The sequence below is a fragment of the Melopsittacus undulatus genome, chromosome 2 (assembly GCF_012275295.1).
Source record: "Melopsittacus undulatus isolate bMelUnd1 chromosome 2, bMelUnd1.mat.Z, whole genome shotgun sequence".
NCBI lineage: Eukaryota > Metazoa > Chordata > Aves > Psittaciformes > Psittaculidae > Melopsittacus > Melopsittacus undulatus.
The window spans coordinates 78414596-78438639 of NC_047528.1; the positions used below are offsets into that span (position 1 = coordinate 78414596).

The 24044-nt window shown below is 38.8% G+C and overlaps 1 protein-coding gene across 4 annotated transcripts in view; it reads right to left on the reverse strand.

The window, feature by feature from the left end:
• The window catches only part of MAP7D2 (MAP7 domain containing 2), a 75793-nt gene that overhangs the window by 14950 nt on the left and 36799 nt on the right, over nucleotides 1-24044 (reverse strand). For 2 of the 4 annotated variants that reach the window (XM_031051001.2, XM_031051000.2), the window contains exons 1-8: nucleotides 20247-20448; nucleotides 19970-20047; nucleotides 16648-16811; nucleotides 9924-10038; nucleotides 6919-7029; nucleotides 5485-5604; nucleotides 2486-2634; nucleotides 1292-1419 (exon numbers count right to left, since the gene is read on the reverse strand). In XM_031051001.2, the coding sequence (XP_030906861.1) occupies nucleotides 1292-1419; nucleotides 2486-2634; nucleotides 5485-5604; nucleotides 6919-7029; nucleotides 9924-10038; nucleotides 16648-16811; nucleotides 19970-20047; nucleotides 20247-20316 (935 nt within the window). In that variant the 5' untranslated portion in view covers nucleotides 20317-20448. Of the gene's footprint in view, nucleotides 1-1291; nucleotides 1420-2485; nucleotides 2635-5484; nucleotides 5605-6918; nucleotides 7030-9923; nucleotides 10039-16647; nucleotides 16812-19969; nucleotides 20048-20246; nucleotides 20449-24044 lie in introns of those variants that run through there. The other 2 variants (XM_031051003.2, XM_031051002.2) reach the window with 2 other exon arrangements.

Below are 24044 nucleotides of genomic sequence, written 5' to 3' on the forward strand. Positions count from 1 at the left end.
AATACTCTGCTCAAAACTGTAATGGAAAAGAAGCCGACCGCCATTAACATACCATATTATTCTATTTTTTACTGAATTTACATAATTCAGAACCTGATTACATTATTTATATATAAATATATTTGAGAATTCTTAGCCTTACATTATGAACCAAGAGCTGCAATTTCCCAGTTGCATGCAAGGGGTTGTCTAAAACGGAAAGAATGCCCAGAGTCAGATGGTTTCCTGTATTTTGCCTGACACCAGATTCACACACAATATCATCCTCTGTTAAAAGACTATGCACTCAGAGATGAAACAGAAAACATCAGCTAGTTTTTTAAGCAGAAAAAATGTGTCAGAAAGGTGCTCAAAGACTAGCTCAGAACACAGCCAGGTTCAGACTTAAAAACAATAAAGATCAGACAAAAGGAGATAAATTTCAAGACAGAAGTGGGACCCACGGACAGAGTTCTGGGGAGTGGAAAAAACAAAACCAACCAAAAAAAAAAATCAGAGAACTACTGTACACTGCAACTACTTTAGCACACTTCCGCATTTGAGCAAGACTTAATATCCTGTTCTAAGAAAGCTGAAAACACATTTGTGACTTGTGAGTTGAAAGCTGTGGTATACAGACTACAGTTCTGGGTGTCAGCAAAAGCCAATTAAAAAAAGCCACTCAATTGCTAGTACGCCCATATATGCTACAGGTCCACAAAATCTGCATTAAAACAAAAATACCTAAAACCAAAATACAAAAAAAACAGCAAAACACACCCACACAAAAAAAACCACACAAAAAGAAGCACAAGAAGTAACACACCCAGAGAGGTCTGCAAATAAGCAAAGATTAAAACCGATGGTTTAGATGATGCATAGTTAAGTACATTTATGGAACCAGATGGTCATGCTAGCAATAGGAAATGCATATATTAAATGCTGGAATATCTAGGTAGTATCCACATTCTGTGCATTTCTGCACATTAGGTAGAGTCCCTTCAAAACCAAATAAAACAAAATCGTCTTTAAAAATAAACGTTAAATAAAATTTCACATGAATTATGTATTGCACCACAATAATTTCAGAAGAATGAGAAAAGGAAGTGAAGTGTCACTAGTGAGCACTAACACAATCTTATATCTGTTCATCTACAGATCTCTTTCCCTCTCTCTTGCCATCTGTATATGCGTGTGTGTGTAACTAAAATTAACTAGATTTTGTACAACACTTCAAGCGAAGTTCCTCAAGAATCTAGGTCTGCTCCTGAAATGCTCAAGGCATATTACACTGCTAATAAGAAAGGCATACTTAGGTGTTGCAGGTGATGCAGATCTTCTGGACATGGCAGCAGGAGAATCAGACCTTCTTAGAGGAGATCCCATGCCAGACGATGAACCAGGTGTTGCAGGTCGCTTCTCTTTCTTTATCTTCTCAGTCTAGAAGCACAGTTCATTTTATAGTTTCCATGATTTGGACCAACCCATACAAAATCTATTTAATAGTCTTGTTAACAAGATGACATATAAACAGATTTGCATAACATACATTTAAGGTAACATTTTTTAAATATCAGCTCACAGCTGAGGTGCAATAATTTTTTATTTTACATGGACTCCCCCAGTGTTTTGCATGGAGACCATATACAAGTTGCAGGTAAGTAAAAACGCATCACACCCTGTCCAAGAGCTCTTGGAAAGGGTGGCAGCACTGGGTGGAGTTTTCAAAATCATCTATATGCTCCTGCAACACGTCTTGGACATGATCAGTTGTGCACACAGGCATCTTGCAGAAATGCTGCTAGAGGTGACACTATGAATCACAACTAACAGAGACAGTACATATATCTTTAGCTCCCACCTTCGGTCCTCTCACTTGTAGCTGATTTAGATGACATGAATCCCCCTACTATTACCTATCACAAGACACAGAACCTTATGTGAATTTTACAGCCCTAGCATATATGTTTTTTAAAACATGCCTTACATTGTAAAGACTCAGTGAAGGTGAATGATGTGCCTTGGCTTTTCTGGAAACTACAGTGGATCAATAATGAATCTTCTAAGCAAATGGCATTAAAACTGTCCACAGAAAGAGTTAAGCAATTGGTATAAAACACAGGCATTACCACATGGCAAGTTTCTGAAATATGTGAAGCTTGCTAATTAACCAGTAAGACTGGTCATACTCTGTAGAGATCCTATTTGTCATCCCTGTTCCCAGAAGTTACAGGCAAGTCCAGGAATGCAGCTCAGTGCCAGAAATGTCAGTTCCCTGAAAATACAGGTGCTGCTGTTCCAAATACCAGAACTCAAGACTGATTTCCAGAAGGAGAAAGATATTAAAATGCTGCTAAACACGAACACAAAAAACAGGGCTTACTTTCTTACTGCTGTTTCTTACAAAAGGGTTAGCACTTTATTTTCATTAATGTAAAAGGAAAGATAATGACCAGAAACCACATCAGCCTACCCAGAAGTGAAATCAAAACTACTGCAAACCCACCTGAGTAACTTCGGCTGCAGTCGCCCCTTTCATGGCATTGGAAGTGGAGGGTGAAGTTGCCTTCTTTCTGTCGGCACTTCGGGTGGGGGAATTCTTGTAGGGAGATTTAAGAGGACTAGCTGGTGCTACACGAGGACAGATATGGAATACTAAAGAGTTATAGTACAATAGCAAGAGCAAAAGGGAGCACAGACAGAGGAAGTAAAGGAAATGAGAAAACAGCATACTGTTATGTTATAATGGTCAAAGGCAGTTTTTAAAGTTTTTTAGTGTTTCAAAAGACTGCATTATTCAACATGGTCCCACATTTACTAAAAATACCTTGACTTAAAGTAACATTGTATAGGATTTTTGTATGCTTTTAAAATATCTCTAAAATACCATTCTCTTACTTCTACAAATTTTGAACAACCTGACTAGAACTGCGATTCTTTTTTCTTCTAAGAAGTCCAGCTTCCTCTGCGTATGATAAAAAGGGATAAAACAATTCTAGCTGAGTGACTTTTGAACAAATACTGCAAAACAGTAAAGGTGACAGAAGCATAGGGAATTTATATTTTTAAGAGCCTAAACATGGCAAATACCTTAATTTCTTGTCAAAATAGTACTTAAACAAACCCTACAAAAACAACCAACCCCAAACCTAAACTAAATGCTGCTGTAGGTATTTCAGTTATTGTTTTTTATGGTAGACATCAGTTTGAGTGTGACACATGCATTACAGCTTGCAGGGCAACTCTTCCTGGGTATTTTCTCTTTATTTGCAATATGAACAGGATCTTTAAAAACTCAGATATTTTACCTCTTTCACTGGTTTTGTTCATACTGCCTTTTAAGATGAAACTTTCACATACATAGAAAACAATCAACAGAGTATATGCTTTAATAATAAGACAGACACTTGCTGTAATCACGTGACAGTGTGTTTCCAATCTTATTCAACCAAGGTCAAGGATATTGACTTTGGAAAAGCTGTAATTATGCTAAAATGTAAAGGAATTAATATTTCCAATATATATTTTTTTTGACGGGGGCAGTTCTAAAAATCTCTTACAAAGCTTTTTTCATAAGATTTTAACTGGACCCATGTTCGCTTTGACTGACTTTCCAGCAAGCTGGAAAAAATTCACTGACTATTAAGAAAACTGTTCTAAAACTTGAATGCTGGTAATATTTTTATTTGGTTTTTTTATGTGAAGTATTTTTACTTCAAGTGTAAAAAAAAAAAAGTCAATTCTACATGTCCAATAACAACTGTTTGCCCGAGTATCTCAACTGAGAGTGACAATAACACATTGCCCAAGAGAAAGAGTCTTATATTGAGGGTCCTTATATCTAGTCTTATAGAAAATGCAGGAGCAAAACAATTTTGATACGAACAATGTGATGAGGCACAGTATAAACTCTTGAAAAGGAAGGGCCTTCCTTCTTCTTCAGGAAGCTACTTCAACAAAGTACACAACAAATAGGAAATCCCTCCCTCAACCCTATTGCTGGCAACTACTGACAAAACTGTCCATTGACACTCTGAGTACTGATGCTGTTTGCTACCTGTGCTACAGCCTGATTGCCTTGGGAGGAAATGACAAGAGGATGCTGGTTCAGAGACCTGTTCCCAGAATAAGTGCTTCTGTTTTCAGCTCAGGTAAAAAGCAGTTTGCAGGCCAAACTGTATCCTTGTCAGACAAGCCAGTGTGCTACTTAAAGATCCTCCACTGGAGAGAGACATGAAGATGGGAGTTTACAAGCAAAATGAGTGGGGAAGGTCAAAAGGAGTCCTTATTGATTTCCTCATTATCAAACTCAACATGGAAACCAACATCTGGCTTTTATTCAGTCTTAGCAGCCGCTGATCCCTGAGCAGTCAGTAAACTGGGAATTTTCTCATGGGCCAAGACTACATGACAGTATTTCTGCTTCCAACAGATGCTACTTATAATGTAGAAGAAAGAGCCATTTTAGAGCCATTCAATATCAATGTCCCTTTACACTGCAACAAAGAAGTAACACTAAAAGGGAAGCAGGCTTCCTTTGCAATTCATTTTCAAATACCTTCATATTAAAAGCACAAAGGTAGAACCTGAGCCTATTCCAGTCATGGTGCATGAAAATACTTATCATAAAGATGACTGCTCTTTCACTGTCTAACTAGTCTTATCCTGAAAAAGTGTTTCCTTTTACAGTTAGGCATGTGGGTGTGGGGTTTGGGGTATTTATTTCAGGGGGCCTTTTCGGGGTTTTTTAATAGAAATAAAACCAGCTGTTAAAACTTTTGTCCTTGTTTCCAAAGATATACCTGGTCATACCCTGGAAGTCAGACACTTACCTAAGTAAGTGTTAGCTTGACTAGAAGCACTAGTTTTGTAGATGTTTGCAAAATAAGGAGTTTAAGATTTCCATTTAAAGATTGGAACACTAACTATAACCCCTTGAAAAGAAAAACAATTTCTGGAACTGACACATTCCTATCAGCATCTGTTTTTTCCTCTAAGTAAATATAACTTCTATGTGCATACGCATACAGAGATATAGAAATACACATACAGCCATGCAGGTAAAGGCAAAAAGTAATTTAACAGCAAAAAATTGGAACCCTGGTAAAAGTAAGTAAGGCTTAAATGGTGCACTGGGACTTTCATTCTACATACTGTCTGTGTATGAAAGGGGTAACATTATAATACATAAAGCCTCTGAGAGTTGTCACACACTGGTCTAAAAACCTGTTTCTTAAATGGATATATTCAATTTTACACTCACATAGGTTTTAGTGATTTTGATGATTCAGCTTTTAGTCTGTTTTTAAAAAGAACATAGTTAAAAAAAAAAGCCATCCCAAACAAGCAGACAAGATGATGTGCACTGCTACTGAGAACAACTTAGTTCATTGCAGGTTCTGTACCATGATGTAAATTGTCATTTGGTTCACAGTACTTCATTTCTTTAAGCAACTAGTCAAATGCAACCTCAAAAGTTTCAAAGTGAGCAATTAACATTTTTACCTGGATTATTGTACTCAGAAAGCATTAATGTACTTCTGCTTCTGGCTAAAGATGACTGTGTGGGAGTCAGCAGTCGAGAAACAATAAAGTTTTCCATTGGACTAAGATGCATGCGGTGAGCTGAAGGATGGGAGCAAATAAAATTTTAAATGCAAACAAATAGAATAATGTTACATTAAAACAAAAAAATGATGAAATGATTAAATTAAATAAAAAACAAAACTTGAAGTGTTTGAGATTTAACATATTTAAAGGTAGCTTTCATTCCCTCTGAAAAAAAATCTAGTTTCTCCATCACTTTAAATTATTTTCCTACCTGTACAATAAATACAGTAACATTAAGATCATGTTGCATTTTGTTCTTACACAGACAGAGGTTTCAATCTGCAAAATGGTTGCTTTCATGACTCAGCATGAAAAAGGTTTCTCTTTTTTCCCAGTAGAAAAGGTGAAACATTTGGTGTAACAGCACAGCTACTCACTAATGTGCCAACCATTCTGGGACTGCACCTAAAATTTGCAGTCTCACCAAATTATGTAAGTCTTATTTATACAATAGGCCTGCATTCCTTACTCCTCCATAAATGTGTCAACCATATAAGACATTTATAGATGTTCCTGTTACATGCATATGTATATAGCCATCTATCATAATAACCTCAGAGCTATTGATGAGTTTTCATTAAGCAATTCAGAAATGAAAGCACCCTTTCTTTTGATTTTAGAAACAAGCCTCTACTGGCACTTATTTCATCCAATACACTTTTTTTTCCCCTCATTAGTTTTTTATATGTTGGGTTTTTTTTTTGTTTTTATTTTTTAAAAAAAGAGGAGGGAGGAAGTGAGGTTAAAAACAAAAAAGAAATCCACAAAACAAATCAAAAAAATAAATCCAGAGTTCACAGTGGGGTAAACCCTTCAGTCTCTGTAGCGTTTAGTAAGCACTAATCCCTCAAGATAATCATATTTTGTGGAACTTCTCATGGATCAGATTTTCCAATCAAATTAAAGGCCTCTACAAGTCTGGTCACCAGACTGAAGTCTCCCAGGTGGCTCACTGGACATACCTCTGCCCATGGTACATTCCCTGTCTATTGCTGAGACACATTCTTAGTTTACTTGGTTTCCCCTGTTTGGCTAGAAGATCACAGTTATAGGGAACTGCTGCAGTCACTGCATGTGTTCACAACCCTGTTTGTTGGAGTATTAAAAACTGAAAAAGAATCAGTTAAAAAGCCAACAGCATTTGTTGCTGGACCAGGAACTCCAGCATGGCAGCACAGCCTTGGGACAGGCTGCAGAACTATTTTATTGTATTAATTATAACCCCTCAAATATTCAGACATAAGTGAGTTACATAGCTATATGGACAGTAAGAAGTGCTTTAAGCAGAAGGAGAGTTTATGCTGGTAGGAGACCAGCATATTCACTTGCCTCTGTCAGGGGAATGTGTTATGGCCGCTGTGGAGGAGGAGAGGCGCTTACTGATTGGCGATTCCATTTGCTTTGGCAGATTCATTGTAGAAGCTGAAAGTTTGTCACATGCTGCAGAGAGACGCATTGAAGATATTTGTATTCACATCACAGTATTGATAAATGCTCCAAATTAACCTCACTTTTGTACTTATGGCCCTTGCCCCTGATCATAGCACTGAATGAAACATGAGATAAGCTCTTTCTGATTGCTGGAGGATCAGCATTTTATAAAATGTAGGTTGGGATGCAACTTTTCTGCTTGTGAATTTCACATTCCAGTTTTACAACAGCTCATCTTTTATACTGCCACAAGCAAATAACTATGCACTGAAGCCAAACTAGTGAAGCCCTTCTGATACAAGATATTAAATACCAGCACAAGCAGAAAGTTACTTAAAGAAAATAAACTGCACACATGACAAATCTGAACTCCTTGTCTCCATTCCCCTTCCCCTCTACTTCAGTCTAGAAGAGCTGGGATGTACCTCAGGTATTACTCCAATACAAAACTGAGATAACCAACATTCACGTATTTGCACAGTTAGAAACCACTGTTTTAATGACCAATGTGGCACCAGCCATTTGGCTTTATCTTTTCGTGCTGGTACTACCCCAAGGGCTTTAACTTTTTGACAAATTCTGTTTGAGCACAATACTTATTTCCTACCTTAGCATTTGACTGCTAATGTTCAACTGAACAACAGACAAATGTAATTCAAGTATTACTACAGTGTACTAATATATGATGATCACTGCATGATACTCAGAAGCTAAAAGGGATGCTGTGTCCTTTAAATTTGAATCTTCTTTCAAAAACAAAAATATTTTCAGCTAGACACATACATGTGGACCTAATTCTGCAGTGCCTAAGTTACTGCATTGCCTATTACATTCATTGAAACGCTGGCTCAGTGGGGTCTGCAAGATTTGCCTTCCCCTCATACAGTAAACAATTCTCTAATACTGCTTTTTCAAAAAAGCTGGTGTAATGCTTGTGTGCTGCAAAACATCAGTTGCACACCCAGATCTCTTTCTACATGAGCACAATTAATATAAAAATTTGAATCTGTTTGCACAGATATAATAGTTCTGAGAGATCATGGGCAGAACAACATTTACTATGCATCCTGCAGGACTAATAGTCAAACCTCACTCCTCCTTTGGCGGGGAGAGATGGAACCTAGTTCTTAAAAGCACAGCTAAGTACATCTGCAATCAAAATCAGAAATCCCATATGCAAGCCATTCTTCATTTTGGAGGACTCATCTACCTCTAAGTCTTTTTCTGAGAATTAATTAAAAAGCCAAAACAAAACAAAAAAACCCCACAACCAAATTAAATCAAACAACTGAACAATATAAAAGAAGAAAAACCATCACGATTGCTTAAACAAAGTCAATTACTTGACTTTGTTATAAATACCAGCTTCGTCAAAATCTGCTTCAAGGAGACTGAAAACATGGCTGTTTAAATCAAACTTGCTTGCTCTTAACATATTGCAGAAAAACAGCCCTTGAGGTGGAAGAATGTTGTGACAAAACATTTTCTCTTACTGTGCAACTGAATTTTTTTTTTCAACAGCACCTGCACCTGTGCATGTCCATTAGAACTGTCAAATAGATGTGTAATTATATTTATACACACACACAAACACAAAGCACCCACAGAATTAACAGGAATGAAAATCTGAGCAGTAGAAGTTCACAGATAGTGAGAAAACCATGAAATGCCTCTACAGTGTTGGAATGTGAGGCATGCACTGCTCCACCATGGCAAAATTAAAAGGAAATTAAAAAGACATTTGGTCTACAACAGTAAGGGTAATGCCGTAGAGTAGCCGACTGAAATAATAAGAAAACAGTGGTTAGGAAGGACAAGATCAGTGGATGGATTACAGTGATTAGAACAGTTATAAACAAGACATGATGGTATTGAGATTCTCTGAAATACCATTGAGGGAATCAGCAGGAGCAGTAGAGGTCACAGGGTCTGGAGGAAGGGTGTTGGCAGCTAAACCTAGAACAGGGGGTGGGGTATTTTCTGATTCACCTACACAGCAGAGAAATCAGAGCAAAAAGAGGTGAAAGAAATTATTGAATAAATTGGGGAGCTGGAATTTAGCACAAACTGCATCACAAAGACAAACTGGTTTCCTTCTCAAAGTATAAAAGATTTGTTTTATTACCACATATAATTTCCTGGCTTTTTTTTGATGGCATACTGTGAAAACTATCATGTGAAATTGAGTTTGCCATTTAAGTATATTTACACACAATTTAAATATATGTCATATTTCATCCTTACCTAAGCATGTAAATTTTTTCCCCATAACATCAGTTTATTCAAACCTGACAAATTTTAATAAACTATATGATTTAAACAAAAAAGTGCATCTTTTTGAACTATAAAAGCAGTACATGACTGATTATGTAGTAAAAAGAATTTGTTTGGAAGCCAAATCAAGAAGAGCAGCAACAAAAAGTATGTGGGGGGAAACACACTAAACTATTTTAAATTGCACATGCTGCACAGTCATCCAGAATTTCCTGTCAAGCTTTTAGAAGTACCAAACAAAAAGAAGATCATCTTTTGCAAGGCTCAGTCAATACTCAGTCCTCTGCTGAATATAATATTTGCTAACTGGGTACGTGGGAAGACAATGCGGGAGAAGAGAATAAGGAGAGAGCATAAATTTTAATTGTAGCATTTAGCATCCTCCAAACAGATTCTAGTTACTCTAACAAAATGAGCAGCATTCCTAAAGTTAGGAGTTGCCTTTTTCCCCGCAGAAAGTATTAGGGAGAGGAAACATTTACAAGCGATTACAAAGCATTTTTTCACGCCCCAGGGCGGTAGCCCCTACAATACCACCCTAACTATAAAATGCACCATCCTTACTATCTCCACAAGCTCATGCATTTTGCACTTTGAGATCTGCAATGCAGGCAGCCTGTTTCACTTACCATCTCTCCCTCCTGAGCCTGCAGCCAGTGCTCCTCCCCACGACCATCGCTTCTGCTTCTGTTCCAGTTGCTGGCTGCGTTCAAGGGATCGACGCATCATGGCTTCTAAACGTTCCTGGTTATATTGGTGCAAAACCAGAAACCAAATCTGAATCAGTTCTTCTGGGGCTTTTTTTTCCTCTGCCTGAAACCATACTCAAAATACACAGTTCCCCTGTTGCTCCACACATGATGATTACAGAAACTTGCTTGCAATGTAAGAAAAAGGACTGAATAAAGAAGGTACCAGCATGCTACCTACCTCCAGATACGTGTATCCTTTGTCTGCAAGCCACTGAGGTCACTACAGAGGCCTAAGTAAATAACACAGGTTGCATCACTGCCTAGCATCTGCTCCTGCTGGTGAGGCTGCTGCTGTGCTCCGGACTTAATTTGTATAAGAATAATGCTCGACAAGCATTAACTCCTTCTTGTCTATGCAGACCTCAGGATTTTTTCCCCATCCCTTCCTGAGCACAGCTAAATTGCTGCAATGCCAGTGGCTCCTCCTAGCCACACAGATAAATGATCACTTCAAACCCAAAGTAGGTTACTTTGCAAGGATGCCTAATTTATTTATTTATTTTTACAAAAAGTCTCCTTTCTTCCACTACATTCTTTACAGTCAAGGCATGCAAGAGCTTCTGATTTATTTTATTCTCCCCTAGTGCATTTATTCGTACATGCCCAGATTGTGTTGTTCCAATATTTACTTTTTTCCTGCTCCACAACCATGTTCTTCTCCATGTCTTGATGAGGTAGGACTTTCAGATGGTGAAGAAGACGATTTCTTTCCCTCCCCAAATCCTGCTTTTAACTACCTTTAACTTACAGCTACACAGTTGCCTTATTCCCTTCTCCACCACCTCCTAACTCTCACTCAAAGACCTCCATGCAAGTTTTGTTCCTGCTTCCTTCTTCAGCTGGTTTCTCAGTGTTTTTTGTTGGTTTTTTGGTTTTGCTTTTTTTTTGCTGTGGTGCTGATCTCTGCACCTTTTCCTTCTTTCAAGCTGATAAAACCTGGTTCTCCCCTACTCACCGCTCCACCACTTACCAGCCTATTCCTTTCCTTCTCTCAGCACTTCATTCACATCTAGCAACCTCTTCACCTTCACACTTCAGCAGCCCTACCCCTACCATTAAAGATGAGTCTATTCTCGCTGCCTTCAACTACTGCCCCAGTGGTTTTTAACCCTTCAATCCTATTAGTATTTTTAACCCTATTACTTACTACCTTTGCTACACCCTTCTGGTCTAGTATAAAACTCCCACTCTATCTACTTCAAGCTGTTGTGACTTCATATACACTTCAATTTTTATCAATCCCCTGCTCTGTCTCCAATATCTTTTGGTAGCTCAGATCAACTGCATAGAAAACCTCTCCTGCATCTCTTGGCCAGATTACTTTCTCTCATCAATTCATGACTTCGGTCTAGGTTTACTATTCTCCTTCCCCAAGATGTTTTACCTCAAAATTTCAGTCTTTGTTCAAGCATGTTTCATTCAGTCTCTGTACTGATGTTGAACCTGCTGTCTCTGATTGAGCAACTTCAGCAAATCAGATCCTAACATCAGGCACCCCCAGTAACTACCATGGCTGGAATATTTATGCATGTACCTGTAAACTTCCTGGGGCTCTGGCTGTGGTCAATGGCTTTCTACAGCAGCAGATGCCCTCTCATCATCTTCTGATTATCTGCAATATATTTTTGTCTCTTCAACATCTTTGAAGAACCTCTTCTACCTCCGTGATTTCCAGTAATTTGTTTCGGGCCTCATTTTTTCTACCTCATCCAACCCTACTACCATTTATCCATCCACTTCAACAGCAAGCCGCTACCTTTTGTCTTGAAGCTCTCTTCTCTTAATTTTACTACAAATAACTTGTACCACAAAGCATTCCATTATACTACCCTCTATAGAAAGCATAAAAAAAGCAATTCTTGAATACCCTTTCTATCATTCTCGGCTCTCCTGTCCCTGTTACTTTTGAGCCAGGTGACCCAACCTGCTCCCACGATTTCTGCTGCCATCTCCAGAAAGAAAACCTTTCGATCAATGTGCTGTGAACTCTCACTTTAGTTTTGTCTCCCTTCTATGTCTTTAGCTCACATTCTAGCAGGTAACATAATTTAAAGACCACTTGAAAGAAGACAGCTGTTCACCCACCCTCACTCCCCCTTTTCCCCCACCCCCTTCTGTCTGGTCAGTGCCATCAGTATCCAGGCACACAAATGCGCACTCTGCCTCTTTCACCCTCTTTTTTCTCCTACAGAGCAAACGCATGAAGGAGTACAAAGCACAAGCACAGCCTCTTCTGCAAAAAGCACAGAAAACCTCCACAGTTTTGAACACTCTTATCACTCTTGTCCATGCCTTGGGTATGACAAGAAAGCAATCTTCCAGTCTCTGAATCTGGAGTCACTCCCCCCTGATTTAGTTTGCTACAGCCTTTCTTTCTTCTTTTACTACTTCAGGATGTAATTTTCACATTTAAAACCTGCATGTGCTGGCTTTTTGCTTCTAAATTTCCACCTCCCAACATTAACGTAATTCTGATCGAGTCTGTTTTCTGTAATCAACTCTTTCCAAACCTCAACTATTTCATCACCAGTTTTTCTCTGCAGACTGCTTCATCACTTTCTTCTGCTATGCATCTTGCCCAAGTATACCTTTCTACCCACACTCTTTTTCAAAGGAAAAATCACCCTCCCCTTTCTCTCATTAAAGTACACACTTATACAGAATCTTTCTTTCCATATCTATATGAATATTGTTATACATTAATCAAAAAAGACAAGATGAAAGCAGTCAAGTTTCAACCATCCAGGCAAGTTACATTTAAGTTGTTGAGTTTGTCTAATGCTGCTTGCAGCAAGGACTGGCAATATTCTGTAGTTTGCAAACCACAGAATACATTTAACACCACCTACTGCAAAAGTGCTGTTTTAAGAATAAAATGCACAATGAAATAGATTAAGGAAATTAAACTATTTTTCATACACATCTGAAAGCCCTTGCTACCTACAATCTGAGGTTGAAATCTTCAATTACATGATGTGGAGAGGATCACCCATTTTCATTTGCAAAGAGCCTTTCATTAAAGCACTACAGGACATAATTATTAAACGTCATTAAACCCTGCAGATATGACTGAAATAAAGAACAATACATAGGCCATCTTTCACAAAGAAAGGATAGGTATTTAAAAAACATTTTAAGTTAGCACAAAACTAAAAAGCCAAAGAAAACAGTAAGACACATGGAAGCACAGCATAAACAACTCATACATGAGTAACTAGGTCAGTGATGAAAAATGAACAAGACAAAGGATTCCTTCATCAGCAAACCTTTCCTGTCTATGTTATAAATTAAGTATTTTCTTAAAAGCATAGCAAACTATGCATGTGATCCTCATTTGGGGACTTCGACAGCTATAGACAGAACAAATAACCTTCACACTAAATAGGAAGCTTCTGCAAAAAACTTTAATGTACAAGATTTGCACGTAGGTTAAATTAAAAATTAGCTAAAACATAAAGAGAGAGCCATCTACTGCTAGTATCTAAAATATACGTTACTTTCCAAAATCCACAGTTACTCATCCACGTTTTCCTCAGACTAAGCAACAGAATAAAAATTTGGACTGTCTGAATTAAAACCAAAGAAACAACAACCAACCAGCCCCCAACCCAAAAACCCAATAGTGAATATATCAGTAATTTGACTGAAGTACTTTCCTTTTTCCTATGTAAAATACAATGCAGGTGTGAAAACAAATAAAAAATTAATTTTACAAGTACTATGACTTAAAATAATTTGTGCAAACAATCATAAACCAATCTACCTTATACCTTAAATACAAACATCCTTTCCTCTTCACTGTAGATATTCACTGTATGCAAGTAGCTCACTGTTGGCTAATACCCATTGCTTCTTCCATGTAGCAACAACAGTTCTGCTATGTTCTATTTAAAGAACACACCGAAAAGCAATATAGAATTTTAAATTTAACTACCCTTCTGAATAGAATTTCTGCTCTCAACCAATTACAATTACAGTTGTGTACTAAGCATGTGCGCAAATAACATCAGACAATGAATATACCATACATAAAGGTATGTGGGGAACTGCAGCAGCAAGTAATGGTGGGGGGAGCAGAGGACCAGTGTTGCAATGAGGACTAAACTCCTCACACCCACTGCACAGTAAATTGAGAGGCCTCTTGCACAGAAATCTCAGTTTGTAGCAAAATTTCTGCGCAACTGAATTCCACTCAGTATATGAGCTGCCAAAATAGGTTTGGAAAGCAATTACTAGTTCCATATATTATAATTCAAAGTTAATTACTTTTTGAATCATAGTAAGTAATTAATGCTATAACATCTTGGGAGTTTCTAACTCTTGTGTTTAAGTGCATACTCTTTACAAATGCAACAAATAGTGCATGTGCATCAAAACAATCTTTCCAGGAAGCAAGTGTACTACTGGCTTACTGGCCAGGGCACCACCCCTCCACCCCCACCTTCAGGTGTGGGAAATATAGGTTCAAAGCTCTTCCAGTAAAGGTCTCAAATGTCCAGAATGACTCATGAGCAGTGAGTAACTTGCAATGCTTGGGGAGCTGCAACTTCATCACCATCCTTTCTCAGACCTGCACTGCTACTATGCATACAGGATTTGAGGGGCTCATCAGAAGACCTGAGGATGAGAGGGGGGTGAAGGACTTGACAGATCCGTTAGCAGAACTCAAGTGGAATTTGCAAAATGAGGAAATGACAAGTAATCTCAGAAGGAAGAAGGGAAACCAGGAGGTGATGATGTATCCTATTCCCAGTTTCCTTCTTCCCTCATCTTCCCCTGTTCCACAGATTATTCCCCTGTGTACCCTCCCCTCCTTCAGAGACTCCTGGATTTTATTTCACAACAGGTCTAATCCATCCCCAAACAAACAAGCATTCTCTCCTGTCCTCCTGCTCACATAACCTTCTCTCAGGTTCTTAGAGGGGGAAGGAGAAGGAGAGAAGGGAATGGAAAGAAACCAGGCCAGGACTTCCTTTGTTCCCAGCTTGAACTGCTTTGGACCCTTTAAGCTTGAAGGACCAGCTCAGTAAGCAGAGCTAGCAGTTGTATTCATATTATGACCAAACACTTGGAGGCAGCACTTCTCTCACCATTAGAGAAGTCTCCCATCACATATACAGGGTTTTGGGGAGCTATAGCAGGCTTGCTGATGCATGGGAGAAACATAACTGTGTGCTCAGACCCTTAAATCCATCTCTGGGCAAGTGCAAGAGGCCACTACAGGAGGTGGGGTCCTCACTGAACAGACTCTTTGGGCCTAACCTGGCACAGCCTCTCATGTCTGACAACCCTGCTCTTCTCCAGCACAGGCAAACCATGTAGGCAGGGAAAGCACACAGTTGGCTCACTCTTCCTACAGCTCCTCCTCCCTGCCTGCTCTGACAAATTTTGAGGACAGTGTTTTTGTACTTCCCATTTCCCTTACAACCCCGATAAAGCGGATTGCTCTTGCTTAGCTGCAAAAGGTTATGAGAGCAGGAAATACTGGGGAAGGAGCACAATAGGTCATTGATGTTACCACAGAAGGAGACATCTACCCTTTGTTTCTGGTTTTGCCATTTTTCTGACCAAAATTTGAAACAAACCACATGACAAAATATTTAAAAATGCTTTCTCAACTATCATGCAGAAGCCACAATCAGTATGCTATAGCTGAAAGACAAATGGTAGGATATAATCTCATCAGGTTAAAGTGAAAAATCAATTTAAAAAAAAATTCAGTGGAGAGCAGTAGGTTATTTTGATCTCTTGCAGAAGAGTTTTACATCTTTTGCAAAGATATTTTGGTCAAAAGATGGAGGGGCACACACAGAGTAAGAACTGCAAATTTCTAGAGGCTTTTTATCTAGAAACTAGAGAAGTATCTTCTTTTGGCTCTTCTCTTTACACCACTGCCCTCTTCCAAGAAACATTAATTCTTTATCAGTTGCAGTAGCAGTGCTAGCATTTTCTACAGAATATCATGTGGAGAGACACACACACACTGTATTCAGAGATCTGCATCAGAAATTGGACTCACTGGAGCAAAAAAGAGCCTTAAATGATCTCAGCAGGGAGAGTAGAAGAAGGGAACAAAGATGATTCAAAAGATGTATGTGTAATTCTGTTCTGTACTAGAATTTTAAGCCTAAATTCTTCATTGCTTGAAGTAAAAATTTCTGATTTTAGGTCACTGAAGGAAAACAGAACAGCACATTTTCATAAACATTATTTCAGTTTCAGGGACAGTAAACAAAACACTAAGAAAAATCTTTCCCTTTTATGGAAACACTCATATTTAAAAACTACCTTCTGGAAAGCTGTGGCTTTATCATCTGACAGTTAGAGTCCCAGATACGTTAGCATAAATACATGACTATCCTGTGAGATCAGACAAAAATAAAGAGACAAAAAAACCCCTCTGGAAAGTGTTTGTGATGTACAAGCAGTAGTAAAGTACTTATAGCTGGGGTGACACGTGTCTGAGGTTCCCAGAGTAATGCCCACATGCCTCTGGGCCAATAAATAAATGAAAATCAATATTTAATGCATGTCAATATTCAGCCATGTCTAATGCTACCATATAGAGTTGCTCTGCCATACATCTCCCAATGGACCTTACCTCCTCCTCTTTAAGCTTTTGCCTCCTTTTTTCTTCAACAGCTGCTCTCTTCTGCTCCTCCCTCTGCCTCTGCTCCTCCAATCTTTTCCATCGCTCCTCCATTTGCTTTTCATATTGAAGTTTTGCTCTTCTCTCCTTCTCCAGTATCTGCTGTTCCCTAGCAGCTTAGGCAGAGAAAAAGGTGCATCTCACTTTATGCAAATTTTCTCCTGCTTTAAAATTATTTTATGACGTAACACAACAGTATAAATAACAAATGCAAGTACACATGGCTTTAGTTCGCTAAGGTCAAAAATATAGCGCACAGAAGTGCTGGAATGATTAGTAAATCTAAGTGATTTGCTCAGTAAATAAACACAAAAGCCTTCGGTACACAAGGTGAGTTCGTGTCCCTTACCTATATAAAAACAGTGTACAGAATAATTAACAACTAGGTTTTGGTTATGTTTCAAATCCGTCTGTAGCTTAAAGCCAAATTCTTTTTCCAAGCATAACACACGTTCCTAGTAGGTTCTAAAGCAAACCAGTTAAACATGTTGAAGCAAAAGCCCTTGGAATTTCTTTAGAACTGTGCTTCCCTTTATGGGACTGCCTTCAAAATAAGCACACAAAACCAATGTATGTTAAATTTTCTACAAGGCTTTGAAAATGCACCATTCTGTCTCTGTCTGTAATTTGGTGCTACATAGTTACTCACTTCTGCCTGTTTGCAGGAAAAAAAAATACTTCTGTTATTGGGGGTTTGCCCAGTTTATTCCAACTGGTGGAGTCATAATCTTCTTCTTGAGACACTAGATTGTTGTTACAGAAATTCAGACTGTAGCATTACATACAAGACTGTTGCTTCAGGTTTACACAGGAAAAGTAGTTAACGTGACAAATCAAGAGAAAAAAAAATCCACTTCTCATGCAAGTGTATTCCATTAAAAGGCAGGGAAGAGGAGTTCAGTAAGCATGCCTAAAACCACAAAAGCCTGTAATGTCACACGTACAGCCAGAATTAAAAGCGGAATATTCTTACTGTTGCCAGGCTAAGAACTTGGGAACGTTCTTACGAAGGGAATGCCAGAATTAACAGTGTTTATACAAGAGCTAGTCCTTCATCCTGCACACCCATTCAGTCTCAGTTTGCTTCTTCAGTTTCTGTTTCCCTGTACAGCAAACTTCCTTCCTTCTACTTCTCTCTCAGTGTCTTTCCATCCCATCCTAGGGTCTTGCCCAGCAATTTGAATTCCCTCTGCTCATATCAGCCTTTTTCCACTCAGCTCCTGCCCTTGGGTTCTTTAACCACAGCTGTGACCTTCAGTCCCTCTTAGCCCCACTCCACCCTCAAAATCCTTAGTTTAAAGCTAGAGTGCCTCCAACACCAGATCCTTCTCCAAAAGTTGCTGGATCCTCCTAAAATACATCTTCCTTGCATCCAACCTGCTTTATAGAACACCTTCTACCTTATTATTGTTAGAAATACGGTTGTTTATATTGTCTTTCACTTTTGTCTTATAAGAATTCCCTATTCCCCCCTGCCCCAGGACAGGGCAGCATGAGAGGGGTGTCAGGGGTGCAGGCACGCCTGGACTTGTAGGTATGAAGAATCACACTAGTCATCATATAAAGACTTACATCAGAGATGGTGGAAGACAAGTGACCAGTCGCTAAATGTTAACAACTACCAGCCACATCAGGTAGAGCAGGTAAAAACAGCATACTGGAGTTGATAAAACCCAAAAATAAAGCGAGGAGCCCAGAGATTTGTGCTAAGATTACCTTCTGAGTAAGTAGGTGAAACCTGGAAGTGATTCTGGACAAAGAAGGAAACCATTGCATGGATATACATACAATTCTTGTTCCTTAATTTAGGAATACTAAACCACTGAGTAATGAATTTTGGCTTTGGTGAAAAGGTTATTCCATATTGCTGCAAAGTACCTGCTAGCTGCATAAAGATCTGTTCTGCTTTTTTTCTGAATTTCTAAAACTCTGTGCCACAAACTGTGCCAAAATCCCAGAGCTTCTAGAAATGGTGGCAACTCTAAAATTTCCGGAAGGCAAATATGATACCTGCAGAGAAGGGTAGCCAACACCTTCCAAATCCCCTGAGCCAACCACTCCCAGATTCTCCAGCTTTCAGCTTCCCCTCTCATGTTTTCTTCTGTTTTTTTTTTTTTTATTCAAATCCTTTCCAATTTACTCATCACGTCATTTTCTTGGGAACCAGCAAAGAAGGGTTAATCAAGAGTACAGAAGAGAGGGTCCAGACTGAGTATGCCTGGAAGAGAGGTAAGCTACAACTCAGGCTGGTGCGTGTCCCACATAGACAGAACTTCTGAAGAGATGAAGTACTAAACACCAGCAGTTTTTCACATGAATTACCAAAAGGAATCTTGCTTACCAAGCCCACAGGTACTAAAAAAATGTCTTGTCACTGGTCTCAAGCCTCATGTTTTGTCAAGGAATGGTCAACAGTGTGTTTGGTTATTTATGTAAGAAACACAGTATTTTGCTGTGATTCTTTCCACAGGTGTCCATGCTGGCTTTTAGTTGGCATTTCCTCCAAATATATGCCTAGCTTGAATTTTACAAAACACCAACAGTTCCTTCTGAAATGTACTGTCAGGTGACATCAAAGACAGTGCTACTGGCCTTTCTTGTTATTACCATGAGGAAAAGTGAAGGTAGCTGTTCAACATTTTTAAAATACATATATATGAAAAGTCCAAAACAATGTGGAATGGTTAATTTCACTCATATATATATATATGAAATTAACTGTGTACACTCACACCCTCCCTTATATATATATATATATTAAAAAACTATTTTATATATATATATATACACACATACACATACATTGCAATTTCCTCAACATTTCCCTAGAGGTATTAGTAGATTAAAAAAAAAACCCAACAACTGACTATTTTAAAACCTCTGAAATCAACATTTATGTTATACAGAAAATTAATTAATTTTTTTTAGTCTTCTTTAAATATTAACAATTTAAAAACCTACAGAAAATTACCTGCTTTATACCATACTGAACTACTCCATGGTCTTCTACCATGGCTAAAACCTAATAGATTGTTTCACCAAATCATTCTACATATCATCCTGAGTATTATTCAGGGCTTATTTGGTGTTTTTACAGATCAGAATCCTAACAATCAATATCTTGCATGAAATTTAAAAGCAGTAATGCAAGTGATAAAGACTAGCAACAGACTAAAACAACACTTAAAATTCAGAACAGAAAAAATGTCATGTTAGTAAATTAGGCCTATTAACAAAGATGCATAAATAATACATACACCTCCTGCCATCTTACCGAGGTATTTCTCCCTTTCTTCTCTTCTCTCCTTTGCCAGTCTTTGCCTTTCATCGGTTTTCAGAAATCCATCAAAGGCTGAAGTCAGAAAGGAGGAAAAAAAAAAAGGATTAAAAAAGCGTTAATAAAACTAAGGAAGTATCCAAAAGAACTCAAAAAGTCCACCAAAAATAAACTGTATCTATGGCATGTAACAACTCCAACAAAAACTATTTTGCACTTAACAAGCTGGAATTTGGATACATATTGAGCACAGTTCTCCTTCCTTCCTGCCTACCTACTGATGAACTCCAAGCAGAGGTCCTCAGTGTAAATACCTGACTCCTCTTCTCCGAGCACACAACCATGTTGTCGGTGCTTTTATAAATCTTAAAACTTTCTTTGGAAAAAAAAACGTTAGTATGTAATTAACATGTATTAATCTTTGTTAATAACCTCATTTTAAAATTTTTTACTAAAAAAAAGGAAAAAGTTCAGGAAAGCAGTAAAAGCAGTATGCAGCTCTCATGGTCTAATGCTATGTGGAGTCACAGTCTTCATATTTATGGCTTAACACAGCTCCATAGCTTCCTTGTCCACAGGAAACCACCAGCTCATTTCAACAGCCAACAATTAGAACTGAATGAAGCTAGGGAGACAGCAGCCCTCCTGCCCTCTTTTCCAGGTAGAGGCATTTCGTTTCCTTGTCAAGTTTACATCTAAAAGCAGGTTGCTTGTTTGGGAGGAGGTTGCCTAAGGATGTTTTGTACCTGGATCCAGACATCCCAGTTCTTTGCATATCATGAGCCACCAAAAAGCCCAGTTTAAGAAAGGGGTGGGCAGGGAGGCAGAGCGTGACACACGAGATGCCTTGGGGTCACCTGCCTGCGTGCCCTGTAATAAGCAGCCAGATGGACCATAGATGGACCTTCTGCAATACCCATGTGAGCTCACCAGCCACCAGCTAGTGACTTGACAGACCAGCTAGAGGATAGTATCCTTTTAATACAGCTGGCAGGGCCTCCAGTGCTCTCCTTTCTCTCTTTGTTTTCAGGATCTCCTGAGGTCTTCACAGGTTTCCAGTGCAAACAGGCAGGACATCTCACAGCACAGTTTACATGCTTTGCAATCATTACTTGGGTCCCTACTAAGTCAGTGAATTATAATTAAGTCCCCTTCTCTTCAGCTCTAAGAACTACAGTTGTTAACTTTATCAGATAAATAGGATGTTGAAGAGTTACTCAGACTGTAACCCAGGCTGTCTTCCTGAAAAGTCACACTTGCAGTTTCCTCTCCAAGGGCATCCTGTGCGTTGGAGTTAGGGTTCTGCATGACAAAGCACCTTTCTGTAAAAAGGCATGGCTCTGTAGGAAGTCTAAAAACCAGCCTTGATGTTCTCTGGTGACTGGTGAAAAACGAAGGTCTCAGCTGTCCCCCATTAGAATAACAGCTTGCTTTTTTCCCCAAGCAGTACCTTCGAACACCATTTCGAATCCGCCTCTGCACACACAAATGGCAACTACCTGATGGCAATCAGGCCTCTGGAAAATTGCAATTGTAGCTCCCAGCTGGTTAATTACAACTAGAACTTGTGGGTCAAATACATTATCCATTTAACACTGAAGACTCATCTACTTCCATCCTAGTCCACTGGTTTGTTCGCTTGGCTGCCATTTATTGTCAAGACTTGACAAACAGGGAGGAGAGGAGGTGGCTCAGTAAAGCAACCATGGTGACAGTTTGCAGCTACTTTGAAGGGGCCTGCTTTAAGTAGCCAAGAAAGGGAATCCTGTTGTCAGCATTGTTACATTACAGCTCCAATTGAAAGTTTTTCAGTGATTTGAAAGTCAAACCAGCATGAAACCTACAATTTAGGCTAGAAGCCACAGAGGAGGTAAAATCAAGACTGGAGCTCAAGAAGAAAAGACTGAGCTTGGGAGTAAGTGGAGCCTTGAAAAAGGCTAAGAGTTTATATACTGGGTATGACATGCTGGAATACCCCTTTGGCTAGTTCAGGTCAGGTGTCCTGTCTCTGCTTCCTCCTGGCTTCTTGTACCCTTCCTGGCTGGCAGAGCATGAGGCTCAAAAGTCTTTGATCAGGGTAAGTGCTACTTAGCAAGCAGACAGGAGCTAAGGCTTTGTGAGGCAAAGGACATAACTCAGCTGGAGAGGTGGAACCTGAATTATGGAAACCAAGGTGGAGATAGGAACAGCAAGACAGTCCATGTCTACAGATTATGTTCATAAAATCCTGCCTTAACTCTCATTCCTCTCCTGCTTTCAGCAACTATCTATGAAACCTACTGGCAAAAAATCATATCGCATTATGCTTGTCAATAAAATTACAGCAAACTTATCTCTACTTTGATTGCTTAGTAAGCATAACTGGCAGACAGGGATCTAAAAGCTCCAGCCTTGTTCACAACTGCCATAGCCAACCTGAAAAATAGTGCATCAACTCTGGATAGCTTTTTCAAGAGTTTGGATGTCTCAACACCACTCTGGTAATATTAAAAAAAAGCAAGGCTGTAATGCCAGATATTTCAGAAATTGGGATGCATCGAAATCATCATTGAAGCAGTCTGTACAATCATTATTTTGCTCCTTTAGCGGATATATTAAGCATTTTTTCCTTTTAGGCCTTTTCACTTATTCAGTGAACCTCCTTACAAGGTGAACCAGCTTCAAAGTGATTAGTGCTTGTTGCTTCATTTCTTTCTGAAACTGGAAAGTAGACAGAACTATAATCTGAAGTCAGTCTTTGAGAACACACTCCAGACTTGTCTATGTCACAGCTGAAACAACAAATAATGGAATTGTTGCTCATTACATGTGCAAAACACTAATGTGCAAAAAACTCTGTGGAGGAAAATAGTACACAATATAGTAAGTATAGGCATCAAATGCATATACATGCAGCAAGGGGAGCATTAAAATAGCACATGCATCCTCAATTCTAACATTTCTTAACTTGACTTCACAAATCAGCATACCTGCCAAAAAATCAGTGAATATAGCTTTGAAGGACAAATAACTATTCCCTGGGTAATAACCTATACCTAGGGATGATTTTTTAAAGGCCAAAATTGGTATATGTACTGAATATTTTCATACAATATATACTTTGAAAATAATGGGAATAGCAGCTACCTATGGTATGAAATTTGATTAACGACAGGAATTCAAACTGTTTGGTATAGAAGACTGCAAACAGCAAGCACAGGTAACAATCATGAAGATAACCCAACGCCATTTCTGTTTCACCACACGGACTGCCAGCAGAGGGCACACCAAGGTTTGAAATCGAAAACCCTATAGCAAAAAAAAGCTTTCACTGTGCTAAGTAACCTCAGGTTAATACTCCGTACACTCAGCTTTATCCTGAGCCTTCCTAGTATTTACACCTAAGCCTCTGATCCTTCACTTAGAAAGGCACATAGCAGCAAACAACATGTTTAGAAGTCAGGTTGTAAACACACACTGGTTGCGCCTTCTACCACCCAGAGAAATGAATACAAAGAGACGCTGGCAGAAAAGTTGCTAATAACCCTCTACTCCCAGACTTGCAGAAGAATAAGGAAACTGCTCAAGTAACAACATCAAAGACTTTACTGTAATGAAGCACACATGCACACACATTGCTGCTACGTCTGCTACACTTCTAGTCAATCTCCCAGCCTTTCCCAAAAACCCCTTTTCCAAGCAATCCCCACTCTCCAAGATATACATCTAACTGTTGGGCTAATTTCTTGGTATTTGGCTCACTTTTTGGCTGAAGAGGGCCAGCTACTCCTCCAGGACTTCGTTACAACAAGCATTTTTAACAAAAAAGAACATAACATAAAAGATGTTAAAATGTCAGAAAAATACACCATCTAACACTGCAGGACTTGTCAATACTTCAATGTTACTTTGAAATAAACATTCACAGAAGTAAAAACTAACAAGTTAATCACTGCTTTTTGATGAGCAAAGGAAAATTTTTCAGTTTGATGAAACAGTGCCAGAACATGTCCACACACACTCGCTCTAAATATTGCTCGTGTAAGTCTTTTGGTGGTGGCTCCAGAGAGGAAGGTTGTCCTGAACTGATGAA